The 27,427-nt window shown below is 38.7% G+C and overlaps 1 protein-coding gene and 2 pseudogenes across 1 annotated transcript in view; all 3 read right to left on the bottom strand.

Moving 5' to 3' along the window:
- Positions 1 to 4,491: 4,491 nt before the first annotated feature.
- Positions 4,492 to 10,113, bottom strand: LOC136280710 (uncharacterized; annotated as a pseudogene).
- An 11,492-nt stretch (positions 10,114 to 21,605) lies between these two features.
- On the bottom strand, positions 21,606 to 23,944 carry LOC131770302 (uncharacterized; annotated as a pseudogene).
- A 191-nt stretch (positions 23,945 to 24,135) lies between these two features.
- LOC131799672 (uncharacterized) overlaps positions 24,136 to 27,427 on the bottom strand; it is a 42,565-nt gene continuing 39,273 nt past the window's right edge. The window contains exons 16-19 of the mRNA XM_066166373.1: positions 27,059 to 27,215; positions 25,910 to 25,949; positions 25,109 to 25,207; positions 24,136 to 24,537 (exon numbers count right to left, since the gene is read on the bottom strand). Coding sequence (XP_066022470.1) covers positions 24,227 to 24,537; positions 25,109 to 25,207; positions 25,910 to 25,949; positions 27,059 to 27,215 — 607 coding nt within the window. The 3' untranslated portion in view covers positions 24,136 to 24,226. The remainder of the gene's footprint in view (positions 24,538 to 25,108; positions 25,208 to 25,909; positions 25,950 to 27,058; positions 27,216 to 27,427) is intronic.

The raw sequence follows: 27,427 nt of genomic DNA, 5'->3' as shown, positions 1-27,427 counted from the left end.
CTTCCAGAAGTAGCAATGCTTTACCCAACTCAGAGTACACCCAGCCAATAAGTGATTATGTGTTTTTGGGCCCAATTGAAGCAACACCTCTATCCATGAATGTCCATTCCATATCCTGTAGAGAAAAGGCTCTACTAGAGGTGTCCTTGTCGCTGGGGCCAGAAGGAAGACAAGTCAATACACTCTGTAAAATAGACTCAGGGGCAGAAACCAACATTTTACCTAAGTCCCTTTACCAACAGCTGAATAATGGGAGGATGGGTTTAGCACAACCCACGATGAGACTATCCGCATATGGTGGAGTAGAGATTCCTAACCTTGGATCTTGCCAAATATATGTAAAAGGCCCTAACAACCCCAGCCCTAAACCTATTCAAGCAGAAGTTGTTGATGTTGACGGCCCAGCCATAATTGGTAACATGTCAGCACAAAACCTGAACCTCCTAAAGCTCAACTGGCCAATAACCGCCAACCAGTATAGCGATGATCTGATCAGCCACAGAGGCACACCCAACCCTCAAGTAAACCACACCAGGCCCACGCATGATCTGCATACATTTAGGCTATTTGACATGGGAGGCAAGCAGCACCCATTCCCATTAACAAAGGACTATTTGTTAAAAGAATATGAAGATGTATTTACAGGAATTGGGTGCTTCCCAGGTGCACCATATCACATAGAAACCGACCCCAAAGTGCCCCCAGTACAACATGCACCAAGGCAGGTTCCAGTACAATTACAGCAAGCCTATATGGAAGAACTAGATCAATTGAAGAAATGGGGCATCCTTTCTGAGGTTCGCAACGAGTACACCCCATGGGTTAACTCGACTGTCGTAACAATAAAACCAAATGGATCGATTCGCTTGTGCCTAGACCCTCGGAACCTGAACAAAGCTGTTAAGCGCAATCCCTACTATGTGAGAACGATAGATGATGTGATACCGAAGGTGAGTGGCTCAACCCACTTCAGTATCTTAGATGCACGCAGTGGGTTTTGGCAAGTTAGCCTAGATGAGGAAAGCAGCAGACTATGCACTTTTAACACCCCCTGGGGAAAGTACAGATGGACCAGGCTTCCATTTGGTCTCACGTGTAGTGGAGATGTCTTTCAAGAGAAAATGGACATGGTCTTCGGTAAGTTGGAAGGACTAAGTGGTATTGCGGATGACACATTCGTCTATGGTATAGGTGAGGCAGAACATGACCAGCGAATACTTAATGTCCTCAACACAGCGAGGGAGAACAATGTGAGATTCAACCCAGACAAATTTCAGTTCAAGGTAAACGAAGCATCCTTCTTCGGTCTCACATGGACTCCTGAAGGAATCAGACCTGACGAAAACAAAATCAAAGCAATCCGTAACATGCCACCTCCAAAGAACCTTGCAGAGTTACAATCTTTCATGGGCATGATCAACTACCTGAATAGATTCTCACCCATCATAGCCCAGACTTCAGAACCTGTAAGACAGCTGATGAAAAAAGAAACGCTATTCATGTGGCAGGCAGAGCACCAAAAAGCATTTGAGAGTCTTAGACAAGTAATTACTGAGGCACCAGTCTTGGCGTACTATGATCCAGAAAAAGACAACCTGATCCAGTCGGATGCAAGCCTTCAAGGTATTGGATGTGTGCTGATCCAAGACAGTAGACCAGTGTGCTATGCAAGTCGGTCACTAACCGAGACTGAGTCGCGTTACAGCAACATAGAGAGAGAGCTACTTGCCGCCTGTTGGTCATTAGAGAAGTTCAACCACTATGTCTTTGGCAAAAGTGTCATCATTGAAACAGACCATAAGCCGCTGGAAAGCATATGGAAGAAGACCATAATGAGTGCCTCACCGCGGCTGCAGAGGCTTTTGCTGAAAATGGCAAAATATGACGTAGAAATTAGATACATACAAGGAAAAACCAATGTGATAGCGGATGCTCTCTCAAGGGTCAGTTACATGGAACCTCCCCTCAAAGAAGACGAAGTGCCTTTGCTTGAAGTCAACGCCATCACAAGCACTCTACCAGCAAGTCCCGCCAAACTGGAAGAAATACGACAGTGCACCGACCAAGACGTCGTACTCGCACACCTTAAAGATGTTGTGCACCATGGCTGGCCAGAATATCCGAACGAATGCCCCCAAGACTTAAGGGAGTTTTGGAATTTCAGAGAGGATCTCAGCGTTGAAAATGGCCTCGTTCTCAAGAGACACCGCCTCGTGATTCCTAGTAGGCTCCGCCCACAGATGTTGCAAATAATACACCAAGGACACATGGGAACGGAAAAGTGCCTCCTAAAAGCAAAAGAAAGCTTATTCTGGCCAGGCATATCAAGAGACATAAAGGAACTAACAGCCAACTGTGCCACATGCATACAATTCTCTAAACAGCAGCCAAAGGAAGCGCTATGTCCCCACAGTGTGCCCAGTTTTCCGTGGCAGAAACTTGGTTGCGATTTGTTTGACTACCAAGGTGCACAATATCTTCTAGTCGCAGACTACTACAGCAAATACCCCATCCTAAGGAAGCTGAACTCAACGACATCTGCTGCTATTATCAATCATCTCAAGTCAATATTTGCCGAGCATGGAAAACCAGAATCCCTGGTTACAGACAATGGACCCCAATATAGCAGTCGAGAATTTGCTGCATTCTGTGATCATTGGGGCATTAATCACATTACCAGTTCCCCACTATATCCAAAAAGCAATGGATTCATAGAACGGATGGTCCAGACAGTGAAAAACCTGTTGAAGAAATCAGATGCCGCCGGACAAGATCCTTATCTCGCACTTCTATCGTATCGAACCACGCCTATTGACAGCAACCTACCCTCACCAGCTAAGGTTCTAAACCAAAGAGATTATCGCACACAACTACCTTGCAGTGGACGACTACAGCGCTCTCAAACCATGGAATGTAACCAAGAGCAACTACAGCATCGACAAGATGTCCAGAAACAGCAGTATGATGGGAAGTCCCCTCGTGAACTTCAAAAGCTAGTACCAGGTCAACAGGTGTCTGTGTTCCAACCGCGAACCAAGACTTGGGTTCCAGTAGAAGTAAAGCGAGAAACTACCCAGCCAAGGTCATACGTAGTAAAGACAGCTGGTGGTTCAGAGATAAGGCGCAACAGAGTACAACTGAAACTGTCGGGGGAAAGAGTATCAACCTCTGAAGAACAGATGGAGAACAATCGGGACACTTCCTCTTATCAGCCCACCACACCTATGACGACACCCCACGAAGTTTTGTCATCGGAGCCACCACAGACACCCCACAAGCCAGCTCAACCCACTGAGAAAAGTGATGGTCTGCCTTTGACAACCAGGAGTGGCCGTGTTGTAAGGAAACCATCTAGATTGGACTTATAAACTTCGTTGCAGACTGAGAAAACATTTCAGTTTAAAGCTATTATAAGCTGTCGTTGTGTTATACCTAACTAGCCAAACATTTTGTATTGTAGTTAGTCCCGCTGCCACACCCATTAGACTTTTCAGGGTGGAGATGTAAACATATCAGGTCTGCGGTTATAGGTCTCGCGCATGCGTTATGCAGGGGCACATGGCAGGCTCGACGTTGTGTGGTTATCGTTCTTGTTTTGAGGAATTCTGGTTGTACCACTGTTTACAATAAAAGTAAGTTGACAGTAACTGAGGCCCACACAATCACATTACAGTGGTGTGATATATTAACAAAATTAATTGCACCATTTCATGCTCTAAATCGCATCTTTTTCCCAGTCAATGAGACAGCTTTACTGAAACACAACAACCAATTAAATTTCAAGGCTTGATTAAAAAAGAGGTCTAGTTCACAGTCTCCCTTATATTGTGTAGATATTGTAAGGTAAAATTCTGTCTTGGTCACCGACATGGGAGTTAAAGGGTTACCCTTTTACTCCCAGATCAAATTTGTAATTCTCCTTATTGTCAACCACACAATTCATATAATGTTAGTTCAGAGAATTTAATATTGGATCATTTAATTATCCCCAAATTGATATTTTTCTTTGTTCTCATCTCTTATCTGGTTGATATAGTATTGATATTGTAAGGAGAAATTCTGCCTTGGTCACTCATGGGAGTTAAAGGGTTAATGTAATAATACTGTGTCAGTGTAGATAATGTAGAATATGATCTAGAAAATTCTGTAATGTTCTATTGTTTACCGTGTTACGTATACCATAAGTCATGCACTTAGTTAACAAATTGAATGCAAGCTGATTTAAAGATAGGATATCATGAAACCATATGAAATGTACAATGTTTAGTATTTGTACATACATGTAAGGGGAGCTTATAACAAGCTGTTGTTGTTATCACTTGATAAATTGGCAATAAAGCTTTTTGTTGCAGACTAGTCCAGTGACTACGAAAGAAACTTCTAGTAGAGCATGCAGGTAATTTTTGTGATAGGAGATGGATCAAATATACTGTAGAAATAAACTTGTAATCAGTATGGTAGTTAATAAAGAAACAATGTAAGTTAAAACCATCACACCTGTAATTCATTTGTGTATAGTTCCTCCTGCTTGTAATCCTTAAGTTGATGACAAAGGTGTATCATTTGGTTAAGAAGCTTGGTCATTTCTTCCAACATGTAGTGAAGTGTATCACTTTCAGTTTCCAGGTCACATACCTTTTGAAGTTCTTCCTTGGTGGCATTGTACATACCCTCATAGAACCAAAGCTGTTCTTTTTGCAATTCATACTTGTCATTCTCATCACTGACAAGATCCATCAAGGTATCAATAATGTCCTTGTTAGAATCAATAAAAGCAAATCGTGGAGACTTTTTCTTTTCTATCCAAAACTGTTTACAAAACTTCAAAGCATCTTTTCTAAATGTTTGTTTCTTTTCTCCATTCTTCAAAAAGTCACACATGTCCTCCACACCAGTGATAATTTTTTGCCACACCTCACTGTGGTTCCCAACATCAAGTGACTTCTCCATCTCCCATGCTTCAAGGTAAAGTTTCAAGGCTCCATCATAATCTTGCAAGCAGTACTGAAGGATAGCTCGTTGGAAAATGCTGCGCACCGTAAGTGGGTGATTTTTGAGAAGTTTCTTCCTAATGTTGTAAGCATGCATTGCAGGTTCAGCTGCTTCTGAATATTTCCCCTGCCACAGAAGGGCATTGGCAATATCTCTGCAAAAGTGGGCTTCATCGCCTAAACCTCCTAAACATCCTAAACCTGAAAGATCGAGTTCTTCCAGAAGTCTCAATGCATCTCTGTAATATTCAACCGCCTTGTCATACTTTTGGAGACTCTCATATGCTGTGCCAATTTGGTGCTTGTACATTGGCATATCAACATGAGACTCAGAGCCAGCCAATTTCTTTTGCATGTTGTAGGCTTTTCCATAGAACTCAAGTGCTTCCATTGGCTGGTTAAGGCGGCAGTAACAATTTCCAACAGCATAGTAGCACCTTGCCAAATCTGTATGCTCTTTTAGCAGCTCCTCTGAGAATGTCAAGGACAACTGCAAGCTTTCAAGAGCTTTCTTGTAATCAATGTTTCTCCAAAGGATTTCACCTTCAGTGTGCAAGTAAAGGGCTTTAGTGAGCTTGAAAGTGTCAGTGGATTGATCTTCAACTTTCTCCATTGAACCCAAAGCATCCTTCAGTACTTCAAATCCTTTCTCTGTTCCATGAATGTTTGCAACTTGCAAGGCTTCCCAGCACTTTAGCTGTGTTCTACCAAGAGAACCTATTACATAAAAATCTTATTGAGAATTGCATTCATTCTTAATGATTAGAGCGTTTTTCAATTGAGTGTTGTAAACCCAAAACCAAGGTAATTACCATGGCCAGTTAGAAGAAAGGCAAACACCTTTAAAAGCCAACTAAAATAAAACCAACCAAACACCTAAAGTGCGGAATAATGCAAGCAACCAAGTTGTGATTGGTTTAACTTTTGCACCTGATTGGTGCAACCTTTTCAACACCTTTTGCACCTGATTGTGCAGCCGCAAGATTTCTGGACCGATCACAGAGTAAAGTAAGCAAAAATAAAACAATCCAGAATTGCCCTCCACACTCATGGAAAATATCTCTAGATCATGGCTATTACTTTTAATTTGTTTGTTAACCAACTTTAACCCCCAAGTTCTGATTGTTAATTATCTTCTTTAGGTACTAATATAAACATCTCCTTCCAAATTAGTCATGAGAATTTGTTGTTAGCTGACAAGATAACAACTTTTATCTGATAAGTTTTTGTATTCTTATTACCTGTATGCTTGAACATGTATTGATATTATGGGGAGAAGTTACATGTTTATCACTGCTGAGAGCTAAAGGGTAAATGTATCATTTACTTTTTTGTTTGTTTCTTGTGTTTGCCTTTGCTTTATGAGTCCAATTGCATCTTAGATACTTCTAATTCTAAACAAATAATTTTGTCATTGGCAGCATGCAATCTCTGTCTAAACTATACATAGTGTTGTAAATAGTTCTGATAATTAACATATTATAAATGTTCTGACACTAATGACCATAATATTGGAATAAGAAAAACAATAGAAAGCAAAAAAAGAGAAAAAAAAATCAAATTGTTACAAAAGAAATACCAAATGAACATAAAGTGGTATGAATTCCCAGCTGGTGAGAAGTAATCTGGTTGCCCTTTTAGAACAGATTTCAATAACAAATCTGGTAAGTAGCAGATATCGTATTTTAATCTGATACCATCAATTTACATTAAGTCAAGCAGTCTGACCACTTCACCTCGGTGCTGCCTCTTGTCTTTCATGTGTTAACAGCTATGGTACTGGTTATAAGCTTGAAGTTTTATAAGCACTAAAATAGATGAATTGTAACCAAAATTTGAAAATAAATTTTATAACTCTGGAATAAAAACATTCCACTTCCGATAAGCACATAGTACCACAATGAATGCTTAATTTAAATGGTAGTCAGAAGTTTTAACTTTTAACTCAAATGGGGCCGATGAGTGTACTATTCAAGTCTTTACAACTTCAGCAACTTAGAAACACAAAATCTACCCATTCATTCCAATCTCTGACACTGTAAGATGCATTACATTCACATTTAAGTTGTTCAAGAAATATAAGTAAAAAAAAATTTACTTTTAGTGTCAGCTCTCTCAGAAGTATAAACATTTTAAGTTACTCTGAGTTTTATTATTTTTTTAATTTTTTTGAACATTGAATCTAAATTATTTGGTTTATAGTTATGAGGTAACAGGATTTACTAGCTAAAGGATGGACTAGTCTTTAACTTGATGCTTTAAAGCAGATAACAAATATCTAAAATGACAGCACCAATTGTCATCACAACTCTACTTTTTTTGAGTTTTTGAAACATTGAATCTATAAATTATTTTATTTCGTTATGAGGTAAAAGGATGTACTGGCAAAAGGAAGGACTAGGCTTTAACATAACCCATTAACTACCATGAGTGACAAAGAGAATTTCTCCTCACAATATCAATACAATATCAAGGAGACAAGCAATGAGAATAAAGAACCATATCAATTAGGGGATTATTAGTTGATCCAGTGCCAAATTCTCTGAACTATAACATCACAAGAATTATATAGCAGACAGTAATGAGAATTACTAATAAGATCTTGGGAGTTAAAGGGTCTATGCTTTCAAGCAAATTATATGTTTGTATGTATCTAGCCCAATGGAACCAATTGTCATGGCAACTCTTCTTTTCAACAGCTGCATTTTAAGTGCAACAAATGAATTAACTCATTTTTCCCTATGAGTGACTAACATCTAATTTTCCCCTAAAGCATCACACTTGTGTTTCCCTGGCTATAGAAGTTCTTGATTGTAAAAAATTCTCCTCCTCAGGACCTTAGAAAATTTTAAGAGAACAGTATGAAGAATATACATACTGATGTTAGGGTGTAAAAGGTAAACCCTTTAATCCTCACAAGTGATTAACATGAAACTTCTCCCTATAATATCCATACAATATTCAGGAAACAGGTAATGAGAATATTTAAACCTATCAGGTAGAAGCTGCCATCTTGATCTAGCACCAAGTTCTCATAACCAATTTACAAAGAAATATTTAGCAAGTAGAGGGGAGAATTAACAATCAGATCTTGGGAATATTCAAACCTATCAGGTAGAAGCTGCTATCTTGATCTAGCACTAAGTTCTCATAACTAATTCACAAGGAAATATTTAGCAGCTAAAGGGGAGAATTAAACATCAGATCTTGGGAGTTAAAGGTTAAAACATGAATCACATCTGTCAGCAGAACATGATTATGAATTTTTGCATTATTATTAAAGCTGAAATACTTAATTCCACTTTTAGGAGTGGAAATATTCTTCCAATTGTTAATTTTACCGATGCCAATGAGCTACTGATATGACTCTTGACAAAATGTCTCCTAGACAACATGAGAATCATTATTCAATTTCTTCCAATTAAATATGACACAAAAGACAAGCTTAGGACAGTCAGATCCGTTATGATCCCTTACCTGATTTTCCATCATCTTCACACATCTCAGCCCAGGAATGAAACAGGGTAACTATACTTTGCGTTCAGTCAGCATTGCTGTGAAAATTGATGCAATCAAAGCATTCTCATGAAATTCACCTGGAACTTTGAAATATTCTGGTTGTCAGGAGATCTCAAGAGCAAACTCATAATTTGCCCTGTCAGTGTCAAATAAATGAAATGCTTTGACAAACTCGGGATCTATAAGTTTCGCTATTTTCTTCATCCTGGACATAAAGAGTTCATAATAGCGTCCCTTTGCTTTCATGTAGGCTGCGGAAAAGTGTTCGTCACTCTTGATACTGTCAGCATACTTTTGTAAGAGTGGATGAATGTCATATTTCCTCTCTTTTGCTTCGTCGACTACAGAAATTATTGCACTGGCCACAAGACCCTCTAGCTGTGCAAGAGCCTCTGATTGGTCAATACCGAGAACTTCGGAAGCTGTTGCCACAGAGAATGGCCCATGAAACAAGGAAATTACTACTGCAGTCACTTTTAAACGGTCACTTGGAAGTGTAGTAAACATTTCTCTAATTACAGGTATCTGACCTGCATCAACTCCTTCTTCTTCAAAACTAACTGACATTTCTTCAGCATCCTCGTGCACTTTTGATTTCTCCGGAGTAGCAGCAACTTCAGCAATAAGATCATCGGCAGATTTTCTTTCCTGGCGCAAAATAGCACCCATTCCTTTGAGAACAATCGGGAATCCTTTGGAGATGCCGATTAGATTATCTTTCTGGTGGACTTGAACACCAGTCGATCCCGCAGGAAAAAGAATTTTATCTGAAGATGACGTTTTGAGAGACTTCACTTTAAAATTATCCACCAGTTTGGCATTTGTGAACTCAATCCTCGATGTGAGCAGCAGCTTTAATGCACATCTTTCTCCTTTGCCATCAAGTTCGAAAAGTTGTTCGAGGAACTGTACAAAGTCTTTTTTTAGGCTCTTCCTATCCATTTCTTGTCCTGTGGCAAACCGGTCCACATTATCGAGCAAGAACAGAACGGAATGCCCTCCACTTTTCAAATCTCTGATCTTATCGCGAACTTTTTTTACAACATTGCTCAGGTTCACGAAACTGACTGGAACAGAAAGGTCAAGGGAACTAAGGATGTGGTAATACATCGCTTTTATACTCTTAACTTCTCTAAGATCAAAGACTCGATAATTTCCTCGCCACTGTGAGCAAACTTCGTTGGCGAGTCTTGTCTTTCCAACACCGGAAGACCCAAATAAGTTTAAAACTGGGACCTCTTTTGACTCCAGTTTTTCGGTGATCTCCTTAATGTCATCGTCCCGCCCTTGAAATTCCTCCTCTTTAACAGCTGGACGAGAGGCTTTGAACTTTCTTATAGCTTCTTTGATCAGTTCTTTTGCTCGATTTCGGAGCAACGTAGTCTTCGATTAGTTTCACTTTTCCTCCGGACACATAGCCATGCTTCGCAAGAAGTTGTAAACATTGCAATAAATCTTGACTTCCTAGCGAATTAAATTTGCCTCCATAATTATTTTTCAAAGATTGCACAACATTTTCCGACTCTGTGCGGTCAAACTTCGGAGATATGTCTTTGAACAGATGTTGTAATTGCAGACGGCTCTCTATAGCGACGGTCGCCATCTTAATTTGATTGCGGCTAAACATAGACAGCTCTTTCATTATCTCACGCGATCTCCTAACGCAACCGAAAGTAACACGAAACCATGACGACATGGTGACGTCTAAGATTTCGATAGCGATTGATTGCTACCTGATGACGATATAACTACTCACTATGGTTCCATAACTCGCTCTTTTTAGTTATTTTGTTTTCATTGATGCATTTATCTACTCTTTTTGGTACTGAAATTAATCTACCGTGGGCACAAGAGATCAGAGAGATGATACTCGTTATATATATTTCGCCTAAATACTCAATATCCTGCTTTAAGGCCCAACTTTTTTTATCTAAAAATTAAATCTTTCTCTTTCAAAAGTATAATGCTGAACAAATCAACCATTTGTTTCAAAAAAAAGGAAAAAAAAAAGACAACTGTGGTGAGGATGTTTTAAGCAAGCATTATTTTAAGTGTCTAACACTCGTTATCTTTTTTACAGGGACTGAAAACACTCACAAAAGATCGCATTTCCATCTAATACAAAGGGAATCTTGAGGCATTGAAATATGGAACGAATCTCTCCCAAAGGAATGTCTCTGGCTAGCGTGCCTTTTTAAGCCCAAAGGAAAAAAACACTTTATATTGTGAATTCCCAACGCAACGGAAGTAAGCCTCTCGGCTAATTAATTTTTCTTGGTTTTCCCGGTACCTTCTAAGTTATCACTTCTGACTTAAAACTATAACAATTTAAAGACAAGGAACCTGCATAAAACCAAGAAACTTTAATTCGCGTTCCTCCTGAAGAACCTCTGGAACATACCCTTTACCTCTTTTGTTAGGATTGATTTCAATAACCATTTCAAAGTGGATCTCTGATTGATTGAAAAAGCTTAAATGGGACTAACTCATGGTTCGTGCTCTGCAAATCTGCAAACAACGATAGATTCAAGAGCTTTCATGCTTTGTTACGTTAACAAACTCATTACCCCAAATTTTATAGTTCTTCATGCTCGCGTACGTGCTGCCGGAAATCTTGAGTGCAACAATTGTTCGCCACCAACCTTGTCTGCTTAATGCGTTGTCGGAAAGTGAAGCGTTCTCGCCTGAAGAACGGAGACGCGTAACGCCCCTGCGTGTATGATTGATCAGCTCACAACATCGAACCAGGCTAATTTAGATCTACTGAATAGGAAACGAAGTCCGATTTAACCCATCTGCTCCCTCCCTCCCCCCTCCCCCCCTAAAAATGAGGCTCGCACAGTCTTTTCGTCACAAGCAAGGTTGTGCGTTCTTCACCAAACATGAGTTATGTGGAATGCAGGAACGGATCAACAGAGAGAGTCATGGGGTCCCAGCTTATCCCCTACCTTCCCTAAGGGAGACTATACTGCTACTTGTCTGTAACCAAAACTCTTCCAAAGACAGGATCACATAGCAGTATGGCTGTTCTTTAATTTCTTTTTCATTTACTATCTTTTTTTCAGTGGAACGCGAGGTTGTCGACACAATGAACCGTCAGGCGTCTTTGGGGGTACCCTCCTCTGTACAATCTTCGTTGTCAAAAACAAGGGGAGGAATCTCCAAGGATGTACACCCCCCCCCCCCTCTTGCGAGTAGAAAAAAATCACGAGTGAAAGGGGAGGGAGTGGTCAAGAAGTGATTCGCCGCGTTTTCTGAATCAAACGTTGGACCCCGCGTATCAGAGTCCTTGCAATGAATAGCTGTTTGCTTAGTGATGAATGATGGCTTTTACGGCGAACAGTTAAGATTTTGTCCATTTTACGGCTAAAGATGACCTTGCTTTCTTTGGGACTAAAAGAAAAAAAATCACGGTTAACTTTTTCACGACTTATGGTTAAAATTTATCAATTTTCACGCCTAACGGCTAAGTTTTGACCGTTTTACGACCAACAGTTGATCCCGTTGTAATTCTTAAGAATCTTTGCTTAGCGACGAATATTTGAATGTTGAATAACAATTCGATTGTCAATTAAAAGGTGAATGTTAAAAAAGCACACTGTATGGAAAAGAATACGTTAAATAAAAGAAAATTAAATAAATTCATAAAACCTAGTTACAAATAAAAAGACCAAATTGAATGCAAAACTAAACAAATTGAATATTGCTTAGTGCTACTTGCCGTATACTTATTTAAAATTTATAATTTTTTGACTGAAAATTCCACAATTTTTTTTTCTCACGATGACAAGGACAGGAAGGACAGTTTGCATGAACCTCACAGATTGACGAGTAAGCCCACCATTTCTGAAGGACACAATAGTCGAGCTGACTTTTTTCATCCGATTTTTACTCTACATATCACTTAGCATACTGTAACATCGATTTGAAAACATCGTCAAAGTGACTTCTTCGATTCCAAGAGCCGTGTTTAAAGCCATCGTCGGCATGCTTGTAAGAAAAGGCAGAACTAAAAGGGGGGAGGGGGCATGGTACGGGGCTAGGTTAGTGCCATCTCGTATTTCTCATCAAATTTTTTTTTCAAGACTTGAACTTTCCTGCAGGACTTCAACTTTCCGCACGACTTCAATTTTGCTACGCGACGTCAACTCTTTTTCACAACTTCAACATTTTTTCACGACTTTAACTTTCCTGCACGACTTTAACTTTTTTTGCACGAATTCAACTTTCCCGCACAACTTCAACTTTCTTGCACGACTTCAACTTTTTTCACGACTTTCAGTTTTTTCACAACTTTAACTTTTTTTACGACTTCAACACTTCAACTTTCCAGCACGACCTAAATATTCCGATGTCCAAGTGGATTTGGACCCCCTAGATTTGGACCCTCCGGTCCATATCCGCTAGCGGATATGGAACTATGGAACCCCTTCCCCCCCCCCCTCCAACAAAACTGAATGAAAACATCATCCTTAACGTTCTATTATAATAAAGTTCGGATATAACGCGCACTGTCATTGGTTGAAAGAGCGTGCTCTATGAGAGTATAGAGCATAGAGCTGAGCTAAAGCTGTCACGCCATCTGCCAAACTGTACTATGTTCGAGCTTTTCAGGGACTTCTTTTTAGCTTTTTTCCGATAATTGAAAGTGAAATTTCGGAACTAAAGCGAGCCGACAAGTAGCAACAGAAGAATCAAACAAAGGTTTGTAAACATACCAGGCGCCATAATTTATGTTATTAAAACGTGAGCAGATACGAAAATCCTCAAAGGAAAAACAAAATAGACATTCGAGGTTTTAAAGATTGATTCACGCTCAGTTAGATTGCAAGCTTACGTACGGAAAATAAAAATCAAACACAGCTAACACTCATATAGTATATAAAGTTCAGTGTTCGAAAAAAAAACAGAACAAAACAGAAATGATGAAAAATATAACCAAACTGGCATAACTGTTAAAATTCATTCTAATCATGACGGTGTCTGAGCGAATATGATCATGCTGAAGTCCATCGCGGCTACGTCTAGTGTTTCTCCCTACACTTCTTTCGTGCTCTAGCCGCTTCCTGCGTGCTTTATAACAGAACAGAGCACAGCCAAGGCTTCTCTATTTGTTAATTGGAAATAGGTAATACTTTACGTTGCAGTGTGCTCGAAAGTAAGTTTTTAATTCAAAACATGCGTATTGCCAATGCGTATTGGAATGTCACTTGTGTTGTGATCGTAAAGAACATCTCCATCATCCAAAACCGCCAAACCGCTAAAAAATTCAAATAAAACCGAAAACCGCAAGCAAAACCGTCAAAACCGATAAATTTTTACATCCCAGTTATCAAATCCCTAATCAATCCGATGCAAGTGGGGCACACAAAAGTTTTGCTGGTACTCGGGATCAGTGGAGGAGCAAAATTGCCCGCGCTTAGATCGAAGAGAAACCTGAAGAACACATCGAATTCCAAGTCCGAAAACCCATTAGTATTCTAACGAAAACCGAAACTAAATGCTGAAAATCGGAAAATCCGCAAACAACAATGAACACCAAAACCGAAAAACCGATCCATAGAGAGCCTAAACCAAAAATCCCAATGCCCCCGTCCTAAACCAGTAGAGAAACTTTTAGATGGTGATGTGATAGATAAAAGAAATTAATATTCGTTCCCCTTTCGTGCGTAAAATTGACGATATCAAGTCAAAGTTGGATTGACTATCAAGGAGAGATTTACTGGCATCTACCCTCCCAACACCCCCACTTCTCCTTCTCTCCCAATTTTATTCCACCCCACACTACCTCGAAGCTGTAATTAGTTTTAAACAGCTTCTTCGGATAACGTTAGTTTTTCCTAAGCAGGACTTAAATTACGATTCGAAAGTCGCCTTTTTTTTTCGTGTTTTATGAAATTAACAATGAGAAACATAAACTTAAAAACCAAATTACAATCGATTAATGAGAGAAGGGAGAAGAAGGTTCCCAACAGGTTTTTCGGGATCCGGGATTGGACTCTTTAAAGGCCGGGATCCGAGAATTTAAAGGAACTAGGAAGCGAGACTCGGAATTGCACTTATGAACGGGACATGGGAATCGGCGATTTTGAGGAGCGGGATTTTGGAAATAATCACTTAAACGAACCGAGAACCGGGTGTACGTTGACGAGAAGTTATGAAGAAATTTATATTCTTAGTCCATGAAAAGCACCAGGCGAATATGTGGTGGTCGGGCTGTTGATGCCATGATCCTGTCGGCCATATAGTAACTTAAACGTTACTACCTGTACCGATGGCACCACAGAGCATACAGAAGATAAGAGACTGGACATAAACATTTGTTGCAGCAGTGCGTCAGCGCTCTTTCAGAGAGGAAACAACGATGGCAAGACCTGGAACTCCCCCGTTGTACCTCTATTAGAGAGAAATATAGCCGGGCGAACCGGTCAGCCTCAAACGCTCTGACTTCGAGGAGCAGCAAGAAAACAGCAGGAAACAAGACGAAGAGGAAGATAGAATATTAGAGTACTGTGTGCCATTAAAGATCCATCACTTTGATCATAAACAAGTGGCGAATGTTCTGTAAAATTCTCAAGGATAACAAGGTTTAATTAACTCTTTCCAACTAGATTCCTCTTTCTTTCCTTCTCTTGACTTCAACCTTAAAGAGTAAGAAGGTTCTACAGAAACTAATTTTGGTGAGTCAAGCGCATTGTACACAGTCAACAAATTCTGAAACCTGTAAAATTTTTATGCTTATCAAATCTCGATTTTTGAAACATGTTGCCGTAAACATTACATGCAATTGAAATATTCGGATGAAAAATTCTTAATTTCTGTCCCTGTAAGAGAGATTTCATTCCAATCAGCTGTGTTGTCACTATATTACCTAGTAGAGTAACATTTTTTGGCAGGATACTGTATGAATGCCCCAAAACGGATATAAACCTGGATGGATAGGGTAACGATTGGATGAAAAAAAATGTTAATTGATGATCTTGTCACAATTGAGAACAAATATGTCTACTAGTTGTTTCCTTCGTTCATTTCTTATTCAATGCAAAAGTTTTGCTATAGTGAACAAGACGCCGAATGCTTAACGTGGAATGCGTTGGTCGTTATCTATAGTCACTCAGTTTTTACGTGGAAAATGATAAATTCAATGCTGTCTCCTCAGAGTACAGGAATGAAATCGAAGAATAAAGACAACAACAAACATGTGATCAACACAGGATGTTATGTGCAGTCACTCAACAGGCTTCTTTTGCCATCGCCCAGAATGCTATTGTCTTTCGCGATATGTACTTGCAGTGCCCATTCGATCAGTGGGCAGCATAATAATTTGCATATCTTGAACTAGTCGGTCGTGATTGGTCAGCAGGTAAAGCTTTGAGAATAAATGAGTCTCTTGGCAGATTTCAGCTGCTGTCAATCAAACTAAATTTAATGATTGATTAGGACTATTTTATACGAATAGCTGTAATTGAGGATTAATCCGTATGAAGTTTTCAAGAAAAAAAAAATAAATGAAATTCCATCCTAATATTACTACATGTTGATGTTAATGATTAATCAAAAATATTTTACACGTAAACCTTAATGAAGCTTGTAAATAAATTTCATTGAATACTTCAATTTTAGCCGGGTTTTTTTAATTTAAAGTATTTATTTTATATCATTAGCCTCAAATTTTTGCTTAAAATTCCCAGTAATTCTTAAACATTCCTAGAAATTCCTAGGAATTTTTCAGATTTACAGCTTTTCCGGGAAAGTCATTGGTGCTCCGAGTTGGAATTCCTAGGAATTCCTGTGAATTCCAAGTCCTGTTGGCTATAAACTTGGAATTTCTGGGAATTTCTAGGAATTTTTTAGGAATTTCTAGGTTTTTTAGAACCAGAGTTGTTATGGTTGGGAATTACCAGTCCGAATTTAGCGTGAAAATTCACACCTTTATTCCTAGAAATTCCTAGGAAAAAATTCCTAGGAATTCCATATCCATTTCGCAAGGGCTGTGCGGCAATTTTACCCAATCTTGAACCTGACTTTTGTTACAACGTACTTACTTGTGTTAACTACACATACTACTCAGGCGTAGTTAACTCAATGGGTCGCGTAAAATCTCACCTCTGTTTTGCAATCCGCAAGAAGCTTCGCCAAGCCCGAGATTCTTTTGTAGTCTATTCCTTTTGAGCTCATTATTTCAATTAACTCCCCACTTTGCCTTGTGCGCCATCTTGTAGAGCGTAGAATGTATCCTGAGTAATAAGTACTTGGCTGAACTTGGCTGGGAGCAATAAAGCGGAAATGAATTGGGTTACAAACGGAATCAGTTGTCTTTGTGATACGTACTAGCAGACAATCAAACAAACAGACCATACAGCTTTCTTTAACACGCTTACAAAATTCTGTGAAACCCAAAATATAGGAAACTTAACAAAGAAAAATCTTATGAATGGTTAATTTTTTTTTAATTTTTGTCAGTTGTCAATTAGTTGCGAAATTTATTCTTCTCACAGCAGGATTTCGCCTGTCTTAAGGCAAAAAAAACAAAAAAAAAAACAAGATGTGGCTGATGAAAACGTTTCTAAAGGCATGGTTCATCGAATAACTGCCACGATTGCAGTACTCTTGGTGTGAAATGTTTGTGTTGCAAAAAACTTTTCAACCTGACTTTGTTTGCGTGGTTGTTAAATTTATGAACGACTCGTCACAACAACGGGACATTGATATCTGTTGTTATTAAGCCCGTCTCATTATTGGCCATCTAGGGCAAACTCCACCCTTTCCTTCTGTTTCTGGAAATAACGCATCCTTGCCGCAATCATCTTTACAACGATCTCAATCATTTTTGCAGCTAACCCTATTACCTTTGTACTTCGGCTTCTCGGAGCCATTGCCTAAGATATTGGCCTTTATATTATACAAGTTCTTGTAATGGCAAAAAAACACCGACATTTGAAAACAACGATTTGAGCGGTGAAGGTGACTTCAGTGTTTGTCCGATTACGTTTTATCATTACTTAAGGATTTCAGTTTTAATTCGTTTCTAAAGTTGTGTAACTTGTCTAGGCAAAGAGGACTTCATTAAGATTTTTTCTGAAGGATTACAATTGCCGTGTGTGCGACATGAATTACACTTGTCCGTGATTTTACCTGTTTTTATATAACTAAGAGTTTGTGTATGGCCTTGGCCTAATTAAGGTGGTAACCAAAACAGGTGTCTTTGCCATCTTATATCTTTACGGCAACAGAAGGTTGGGGAGAGAAAGATATAATTTGTAATAAGGGGGGAGAGAGCGTCGGTGAAAAGGAAGGAGAGGCGAGTGGGTAGGACTGCTCATGTTTCAACTGCTTTCAAATATCAACCGCTTACGACTCGTACAATGAAAGTAACTTACCATATTAACGGTACGTAAGTGTAGGAAACGGGATTGTTGTTGGCTCTAAATCTATAGCCCATTTAAATTTTTGTGCACAGCCCATGCATCAAATCTATGTAGCAAAATATTGTATCCTTCCTCATACTAGTTTATAAGAATGAGTTTGCTAGTACCTGTATGGCTTTACACAATGATATTTTCCAGGCTCCAAAAAAGTCACTTTCCTCATTAACATTTCCCTTAAATCTAATGGCTTGCCAAAATCCTCAGTCCCTCGCTCTGACAGCCCAGCCTCATGAACTAGTCCGCAACAGGTGTGAGAAGCAAATGAATGACAGAAATAAGCGACCCTGTTCCCTTACACACCTTTCTCAATGCCGTTCGCTTATTCTGAAGGTGGCATCTAAGACATTTTGTATAAACTACACATTTTTCTATTTAGCCAGGGTACCGGCATGATTATTTCGTAATGGTGATCACAAGAAAATGGTTGGGTTGAAATATATTATAATGTTTTGCCAGTAGGTAACAGCATTAATAAAAAATGTTTAAAAAAAGGGTGCTTTCAATGTATAACCTGAGGTGTTGCATTAAGTTGACCAATTTTAACAAATACCCAAGCCTTCTTAAAACCTCTTGTGTTAAAAAATTGTCAGAGGGAACCAATGAAAGTCTTAGTTGATGGTCAAATGAATACTTTTTCAGATCAGTAAAATTTATTGTTATTTTTCATGGTAACCGTGATGTTGCCACAACTCCAGTTTCCTGGACATAATTTCAAAGATGCTACTATATAAGACTTTTGAATCTCTTTCATGGGTCAATAACAAAATCGACTCACCTTTAAAACTAAATGTAAAACTTAACTGATGTTTGGATCAGTTTCTGTAATGCAGAGAGATATTCCAGTTCTAGCTTGTCTTCGTTAAGATCTAACTTTCGCAGTGCAAGAAACAGACTATACACAAATTTAGAATCTCAGTGGCTAGAGTTGCCAGGATAGAGGATAGCTGTTTTAAAGACATGTAAATTGATATGCAGTTACAGCATTAGTCTTTCCAGCCAGAGCAGTTGAAAGGGGAGAATTAAAACTTTAACACGAGCCCCAGTTGGAGTGACTTTTCTTTTAAATTTTCTATGATTATCAGAGGAGTTTAACACGTTAGAGAAAAATCGTTGAACAGTTATAAGTGGCGACATTGAGAGAAGGTATAAGAGATGCTAATACGATTCTATTACATTGTTTCACTGACTGCTGATCCCGCGTGTAAGCCCTTCAATGGACTAGTGATATCTAGTTCTTAATTCGAAGTCGTTTACCGTCGTTTCATTAAGTCTAAACCAAAATTAACAAACACACGCAATTACATATAATTTTCCCTATTTTCAAGCATGAGGAAAATGAATGATGTGCTTACTAAGGGTGAATGAGTTGAGGCAAACTGAATGAATGAGTTGAGGCAAACTGCTTTTTTAAAACAATTATCTCTTTTATGCTTTTTTGTTGTTTTTCACTTTCGTGTTTTATTTTTTTACTTTCGACTTTTTTAAGTACGCACGTGCATACCGTGCGTACAATTAGCTACGCTATGGTGGCCGAGAACTGCCAATAGAAAAATCCGCATTTTTGAAAGAAAATTGTTTTCTTTTTTATTTTGATTTACATTTTTTTTTATTTTTCAATTTATTTTTTTATTTTTAAAATAGAGTGAAAGTAAAATCAATTGAAATAAAAATAAAATAAAATAAAACCAAAGTAAAATAAAATAAAACCAAAGTAAAATAAAATAAAACCAAAGTAAAATAAAATAAAACCAAAGTAAAATAAAATAAAACCAAAGTAAAATAAAACCAAAGTAAAATAAAATGAAATTATTCGACCCAGCCGAGAGCTGCCACTACCAGCATGCATTGCGTGCGTTACTGTCACACGCTCGAGTTCATCATGGCCGATGCATGGAAGAGGTTCAATGAAAAAGTTAAAGCAAAGCGTACCAAAAAGGACCATCGAAGGAAAGATGAACTGACAGATGAACTGACAGTTCAACGTTTGTCAGCAGAAGTTTCTGGAAAGGCCCAAAAGTATACAAGGATTGGGCCAAGAGAGTTTTTTCCCTTCGACGAAACGGAGGAATTGACCATTGGTAATATCAAGAGCGCTTGTGAGAGGCATTTTCTACAAAAAATCGGAAAGAATCTCGTATGTGATATCTTAGCAGGAGAACATAGCCCATCGTGCAAGACTCTTGCCCAAATACCGGACTTAAAGGTTGTATACGTCCGCTTCATTCCAGATCCAGCTGATGAAGGCGATGTCAACAGCACCCAGAATTCCACGAGAAAGAGGAAGGACGCAACTGGAGAGTCCTCGACTTATACCGAATTTAATCCTCCGCCGTCAAAATCAAGGTCAAGCCCCAGTAAACTTATGCATTCGAGACAGAAATTACCCACACAAGCAGCGGGCACAAAAAGTACGTATTACCCTCGAAGTTTATCAATTTCTGACATGATCAAACTTGGCAAAATCAACACAAATACCGCCACTACTATTGTGAGAATTTTCAGATTCGATATGGAAGTTTTGTCGTGGTCCAAAGTTCCAACCACTGTCGAGTTCTATGAGGATAAAGAGGCAATCGGAACTGGCGGATTCCGTAAAGCATTCAAAGCAACATCCAAACATCCAGAATTTGTTGCGACAACGTGGGTGATAAAGCACTATCTACCAAGTGCTTTAAAGTGCATCTCGGATACCGGTCAAACTATCGAGCAACACAACCGCAAGGTTGTTCAGATGCATCTCCTAGCTAGGAATTTTGCTTCGCAACTTGAGGCAGAAATCAAGGAGGAAAGCGAGTTTTTTGGAACTGCATTTAGATATAGAAAGATCTTTCATGGAGAAACAGACGAGGGGGAGTATGTTACAGTCGAAGAATTTATCCCTGGCCAGTTTAAGAAGTACGTAAACAACACTGGCCAAACCTGTGTCGATCCTACAGATGAGATGGCCCAGAAGGCAGAGTGTTTGACACACTTCACGTATGAGAGATCAAAGAAAAAACTTATACTAGTTGACATCCAGGGAAGTGGATATGACTTATTTGACCCAGAAATTGCTTCTACAGATTTACTGGACGAGGGTGACAAGCAATACCTGTATTGTACTGGAAATCTTTCCAAAGTAGCAATTTCAACATTTGTGAAAGAGCACACTTGTAGTTTGTTCTGTAACTTGCTTGGCCTACCAGCAATAGAAAATTAAGGGGCAACTCAAGCTGCTATAAAATTGTGAACATTGAGACATTGTTGACAAAACTTGATACACTGTTTGCAAAATAGCTAGTTCACATAAAATCCCATGGTTACATATGATAATTTACGGGGCAGTCATAATTTGTTTCCAGGGGTGGGCTGCAGGATTGTGATATTAACCAACCTTGTTGTTGCTGAATTCACCCTCAAGCAGATATGTTTTCATGTACCCCAATTTAGGACACCAAAAAACCTGCTCCTGTTAATGTTTCTCCTCAACCCACCATGTGAGGATTGATGGTTAAAATTTGTATTATTTGTATTAGTAGGGTGCATAGTTTTTCTTGTTTCTGCTGCCCTTTCGATGTTACTGTTATTGCCATCAGTGTTATTGTTCGTTCCAGTTTATTTCCACAAAGGTTATGGATATCATGTTCAGATACATTATCATTCGAATTAAAGATAGTTGTGGGTCCCTTAGTAACAAAATGGAGGATGTGGGAGAAAACATGCTGCTTTCACTATAAAAATAGAGTCAAGGGCATAACACCATGGATAAACAGTGGAGTTATTACAAAGAAAAATTTCTCTTTAGGAAAAGAAATGCTTCCTTGCAATCAGCAGGTTTCAAATGGTCAGTGTCAATGATTCGTTCACACTCTGCTCTGAACTCAGGGGCGAGAAAGTCATCATCAACAGTAAGGATGCCTGACTGGACAGCAGCTTCTTTTAGTTGATCATCAGTTACTTTAAGACCTGCACATTGCCAATAGAAAACAATGTTAGCATTCATCATCTAGTGTGACTGGCAGTGTCAGCACCACATTAGGTTTTTATAGATATGCGACTTTCAGGCCCAAAGATTTTAGCAACAAATGATTTCCTTCTGGGCAATAAAATTATGCCTTGAAATTTCTACAAATAAATTATCATTGGTTGATTGTTGAAGCATTATAACTATGCCATAGTTCACTTTGAATAAAACAGAAATATCCCAAAACCAGTTTTGACAAAACCTTATAATTTTTTTACCGCATTCTTCAAGCCCATATTTCTGAGGAAAACTGTAAATATGGTTTGGGACCCCATCTGATAAAACTGTGTCCTTCTGGGCTCTGATCCTGTGGGAATTCCACACCATCTCCTTGAATGTATCTAGCTCTCTCTGAACCACAGGAACCATAATAAAAGAAAGAAGCTTCCTATGTAGGAAAACAAAATAAGCAAAGGTAACAAACACCTTGGTGTATAGGTAGTTTCAATTACAATATATAAGCCAGCAAGTTTTTTTTTTTTTTTTTTTTTTTTTGGGGGGGGGGGGTTCCCTAACAAAAATTTTTCCTGGGCCCCCTCAACCATATCTATTTGACTCGAGTATATATAAGCTTTAAGGGGAAGGGATGTGTTATTGCATTCACGCAGAAATTAATTAATTTGCTATAAAAAATGTATGTATATTAACTTTAGGCAAAATAATGTTTATGTTGATTGAGCTTTCAATCACCCACGTGCCATGCCCTAGCAAAACTGCAACATATTCTAAAACAATAACTCAATGTCACTTTTGGAGTTTAAAAACAAACCTTGAAATGAATAGCCTGTGTATGTGTGCGTGTGGGTGGAGGTGGAGGGGGGAGACTTGCCCATTCTCACCTGTCAATATCATCATGTGGGTCATAATGCCCTTGATCTTTAAGCCATCTTAACTGACTTTTGAAAAATTTTTCCATTCATTCGTGTAATTCTTTCCACCATCTTTCGATCTAAAGGAAAACGTTTTTTTAAATGACATTTTGTGAAATGTGCATTTGCCGGAAATCAGATGATAGGGTGGATTAAAATATTACTTGTTACTGAGGGAATGATGAAATAACAAACAACAATAATACTTTTCCTGGCACTCAAATAAAGTCACCGAAAGACTCGTTGACTAATTTGGCACACTCACATAATATAATTAGACAGCACTTGAGAGATGAGCTTACTTACTTGGTTTGAAGTTGATGGACCATACAAAATTGTGTCTGCAGGATCCACAACGTCAGTGTGATGTCTACGAAGAAAGGCATGAATTGTGGCCATGGTGCCTGTTTCTGTACCTTTGTCGATTCTGATCATCGCAGGAATTACCTTGGTCTCCATTAAATGCTCCAAGTACCAACGACCAATCAATTGCGGGTCACAGTTCTTATTCCAAACTCGCAACCATAGCAGCTTTCTGCTGGCTGTATCTAAGCAGCCATAAATAGCAATCGGAAATGTGGAATTTTGGAAACCCATTAATTTATCATGACCGTCCAGGGAGTGGACCCAGTTTGGTCCTTTCGAAGAGAAGTTTCCTTTCTTTCGCCTTGCCTTCTTAGCTCCAACGCCTCCGCGAGCAACAAGTCCATCGGGGTCAAGATCAGACATCACATCGTAAACTTGATCTCGCGTAACTAACAAGTCATATGTTTGTCTTATTTTCTTGTGCATGCTTCTATATCCCAATAGCTTTCCTGGTCCTTCCAATTCCTTTTTAACAGCCTCTTTAACATCTTCAACCGAAACAGTGTCATCCCTGTAATAAACTTCGAAATGGCGTAAACGTCTGTCGAGTGTTCGGATACTCCAGGCGTATTGAGGAAGGTCTCTCCGTAAAAAATCGATCGCTTCTTCGCGTTTGAGGCCTTGTTTGACATACTTCTACAGTGCACCTTTAAGGAGATCGTCTTCTTTCCACGATGAAACCCTGCTATCCGCCATTTTCGAGAACAGCCCGGGAGAACAGTCCCTATATTTCCGCCATTTTGGATCTTTACGATGCACGCAATGCATGCTAGTAGTGGCAGCTCTCGGCTGGGTCGAATAATTTCATTTTATTTTACTTTGGTTTTATTTTATGTTACTTTGGTTTTATTTTATTTTATTTTTATTTCATTTGATTTTACTTTCACTCTATTTTAAAAATAAAAAAATAAATTGAAAAATAAAAAAAAATGTAAATCAAAATAAAAAAGAAAACAATTTTCTTTCAAAAATGCGGATTTTTCTATTGGCAGTTCTCGGCCACCATACTACGCCCCTGTAGAGAAACGACTCACTTTTTATAATATAAGACTAAGGAGAGGCATTGCCTTCAATTTCAGTACAACAAAAGTTTTCTGCTAGAAGTTTACATTCCACCAATTTGTCACACAAGGCATTGTACAAAACTGTGTAAGTGGCTTGGAGGCCTTCTCTTTGTTTCCAAGCCAATAACATACGATAAGCCTTCCTTGCCAACTCCTTATTGTCTTCATCCAAGTTAATTATTGCAGCGTCGTCGAATTCCAGACAGCTTCCCAATTCCTTCCATTTTTTTCCAAGTTTCCGAGACAGCTTATCTAACTCGCGATCTGATGGTATACCATCTTTAAACTTATAGTTATCTGAGAATAAAAGGGAGAATAAAAGGGAGAATTAAAAAATTAGGAAAGGGGTGCTTCAAGGCTTTGGCGAAAAGCGAACAGTTGTAGCGAAAGGCGATTTCTCTTTTGGGTACCATTCAATACCGAATCGTTGGACTTAAAGACTTCACGCCTGGGAGAGGAGACATTTGCAGCAGCAGGGGAACCATTTTTCCAACCCATCAAAGAAAAACGCTGAGAAAGTTTTCCGGACTCATTATTTATTTCTGGCCTCGTATGACCCGACAAGTATCTTGAAAATGGAGGTCATTAACAACGTGTCCTAACTAGTCTCCAGTCGCTAATGCTGGAATAAGTGATAGTTGTTCAGGGTACACGGATGTTGGATTAGTGAGAGAGCCCAGTTTTAAATCGTTTCTTTTATAATCTTCGCATTATAACGAGGTGTAAAGGATGTCTAATAAACGTAATGCCAGTCTCTCTGTATAAACAAATTTTACCATATATAAACGTGTAACAGCAATATGCAAACTTGAAAAAATAGAATAAAAGGAAAATCCATCGCAACATTTTCAATCTCGGCACTACGTACATTGTTTCCTCTTCCCAGAAACCGCAGCAGGGCTGCATGACAATGATTCTGCGTTTGAATTCTTTACAATTGAATGTTTCACACTTTGGGCAGAAATACCTGCAGAACAATGGGGTTGATAAGATGGCTGGGTTGAGAACTAATGCAAGTTTTATAGTGTTGATGGTTCGGAAACGATGATGCGGTGATCCTGGACTGTGATCATCCGGGTAATACCTAGCCTTCACAACTTAGAGTAGTAAGTTTTGTTGATTTCTCTTTTAAGTAACAATAAGCATTGACAAATTTGACGAAGGAGGCTATTGTAAGGAAACATCTCGATCCAAGGTTTCATTTGAAAAGCCGTGGCAGGTTACAAAGGATTTCTCACTAGTTACTCCATTACTTTAACGATATAGCCAAAGGAATAATGTTTTGGAGAATTACACTTCTTTGTGTCTTTCCCGAGCTTTTTGGCGCTTTACTCGTTTGCAGTATCCAACTCCCTACAAGAAAGGACACACGCGCCGTAAACGTATGCATTGAGTTTACTGATACGTAACAGAGATAATAAGCCATCACTCTTGAGCGTGAGGCGGGCACGACCCGATTTATTAATACATGAAGTAAGGGAGATTATTATGACTTTCCGTTGAGAACACGTTGCTTTGTCACTAAATGCTACATTTTCAAAACCCACAGAGCCTGCATTTTTGAGTTTGCATATTTTCGACCAATGATGGCTGGTCTAGTAAACTTTACTAGACCAGCCATCATTTTATTCGAACGACAACGAAACCAACGACAAAAACAACAACTTACTACTTTCTTCTTCAGGATCAAAGGTGGCAGGAACATGACCCTAAATGGTGGAGGGAAAATTCGCAATATTACGGGTGCGTATGGAGCAAATAGAAATGAGGAAATAAGGAAAATTACTAAATAACAAGAAAAAGAAAAAACAAAGAAGAAGAAAGCAGAGGCATGGAAAGTGACCTCAAAGCAACTGAAAAATAAAAGTAGTACACTAAATCAAAAACTTTTAATGTCTTATATATTCCTGTACGATTTCCTTTGGGCAGGACATTTCTTTACCTATACGACATTCATCATACTTCTGTTTCCAGTGATTCGTCCTCAATAAGGTCGTGCTGCCTTAAAATGACTTCATGATGTTACTCGGAAACCTTTTGATGGCGAATTTTGCAAGACTATTGTCGACTCAGCAGTGCCTCTAACCCGAAAGGACTATTTTTCAAGAAGAAACCTGCCGCTTTCCAGATTACCACTGATATAAAAAGAAAAAATCTGGATCAAAGGATCGGAAGGCCGGATCCTAGTTTGCCGCTTTATTTTCTTAAGTATTCGCTGGATTTGTTTTGGTGAAATGAATACAGTAGAGGTTATCCCACTCATTTTAAATTTCATATTGAGCGTGTAAGGAACATTAACAAGCAATAATAATTACTGGAAAGGTAAACATATTTATATCCGAGTGGATCGAAAACTCATGCCACCAAATTAGTGTCTCTGGAAATTATATGGGTGTGGCCACATGCTTTTCACTGCCAGATACACCCTTAATTTCAATCCAAAAGACTGTAATCTCTAAAACGCATGGTTCAGTGGGGCAACAGGATTAACATCCAATATTCAGAACAGCTTAAATTTATTTGTCGAAAAGCTGCTGAAGTTGCAAGGCAATTGGGAGATGGAAATTGCAGAATATATGTATGTCGAAGAGAGCCTCGAGAAAAAGCTGCAAGTGTAACTCTTTGACTTTACTTTACATTATAATCGTCCTAATACTTTAATGAAATAAAAGATATTTCACCACAGATACTTTGTTTGGTTGAGTTCCAAGCATTCTGGGAAGCGATTTACGACAGTACAATTTTTGTTTATCCACATAGTTTGTTTCAGTGAATGAAAATGCAGATGTATGCATTTAAACAGCAGTATCGTAAATACCTGTGCTGGAGATCTTGGAATGATGGGCACTTTACATATTATTGGGAAATTATTTCTCTCCTCGCCTCCTAGCAGTTTTAGGAAGTCGACTTGCAGATCACTCGGGTCTTTAATACTAACATACAGAAACTCGTGATCATGGTGCTCACTGTGGAACCTCACATAAATAAGGGAACAAAAGTTTAGATGGATATTAACTTTTTTCTTTGGTTTCTAGTATAGTGGATTTAGCAAATCACTTAAATTTGCGTCTTTGCAAGCGGCAAAAACACTTGTTAAGTTATTTTGACTTTCATCCTGGTCAAACTCAGTGAAGGAATTACGTACTTAAGGAACTTATTTAACTTTACAATGCTGAAGTGTAAATTT

Source organism: Pocillopora verrucosa, chromosome 5 (genome assembly GCF_036669915.1).
Source record: "Pocillopora verrucosa isolate sample1 chromosome 5, ASM3666991v2, whole genome shotgun sequence".
In the NCBI taxonomy this organism is placed as follows: Eukaryota; Metazoa; Cnidaria; class Anthozoa; order Scleractinia; family Pocilloporidae; genus Pocillopora; species Pocillopora verrucosa.
Note: the sequence above shows the minus strand (reverse complement) of the source record. Positions and strands in the feature narration are given on the sequence as shown.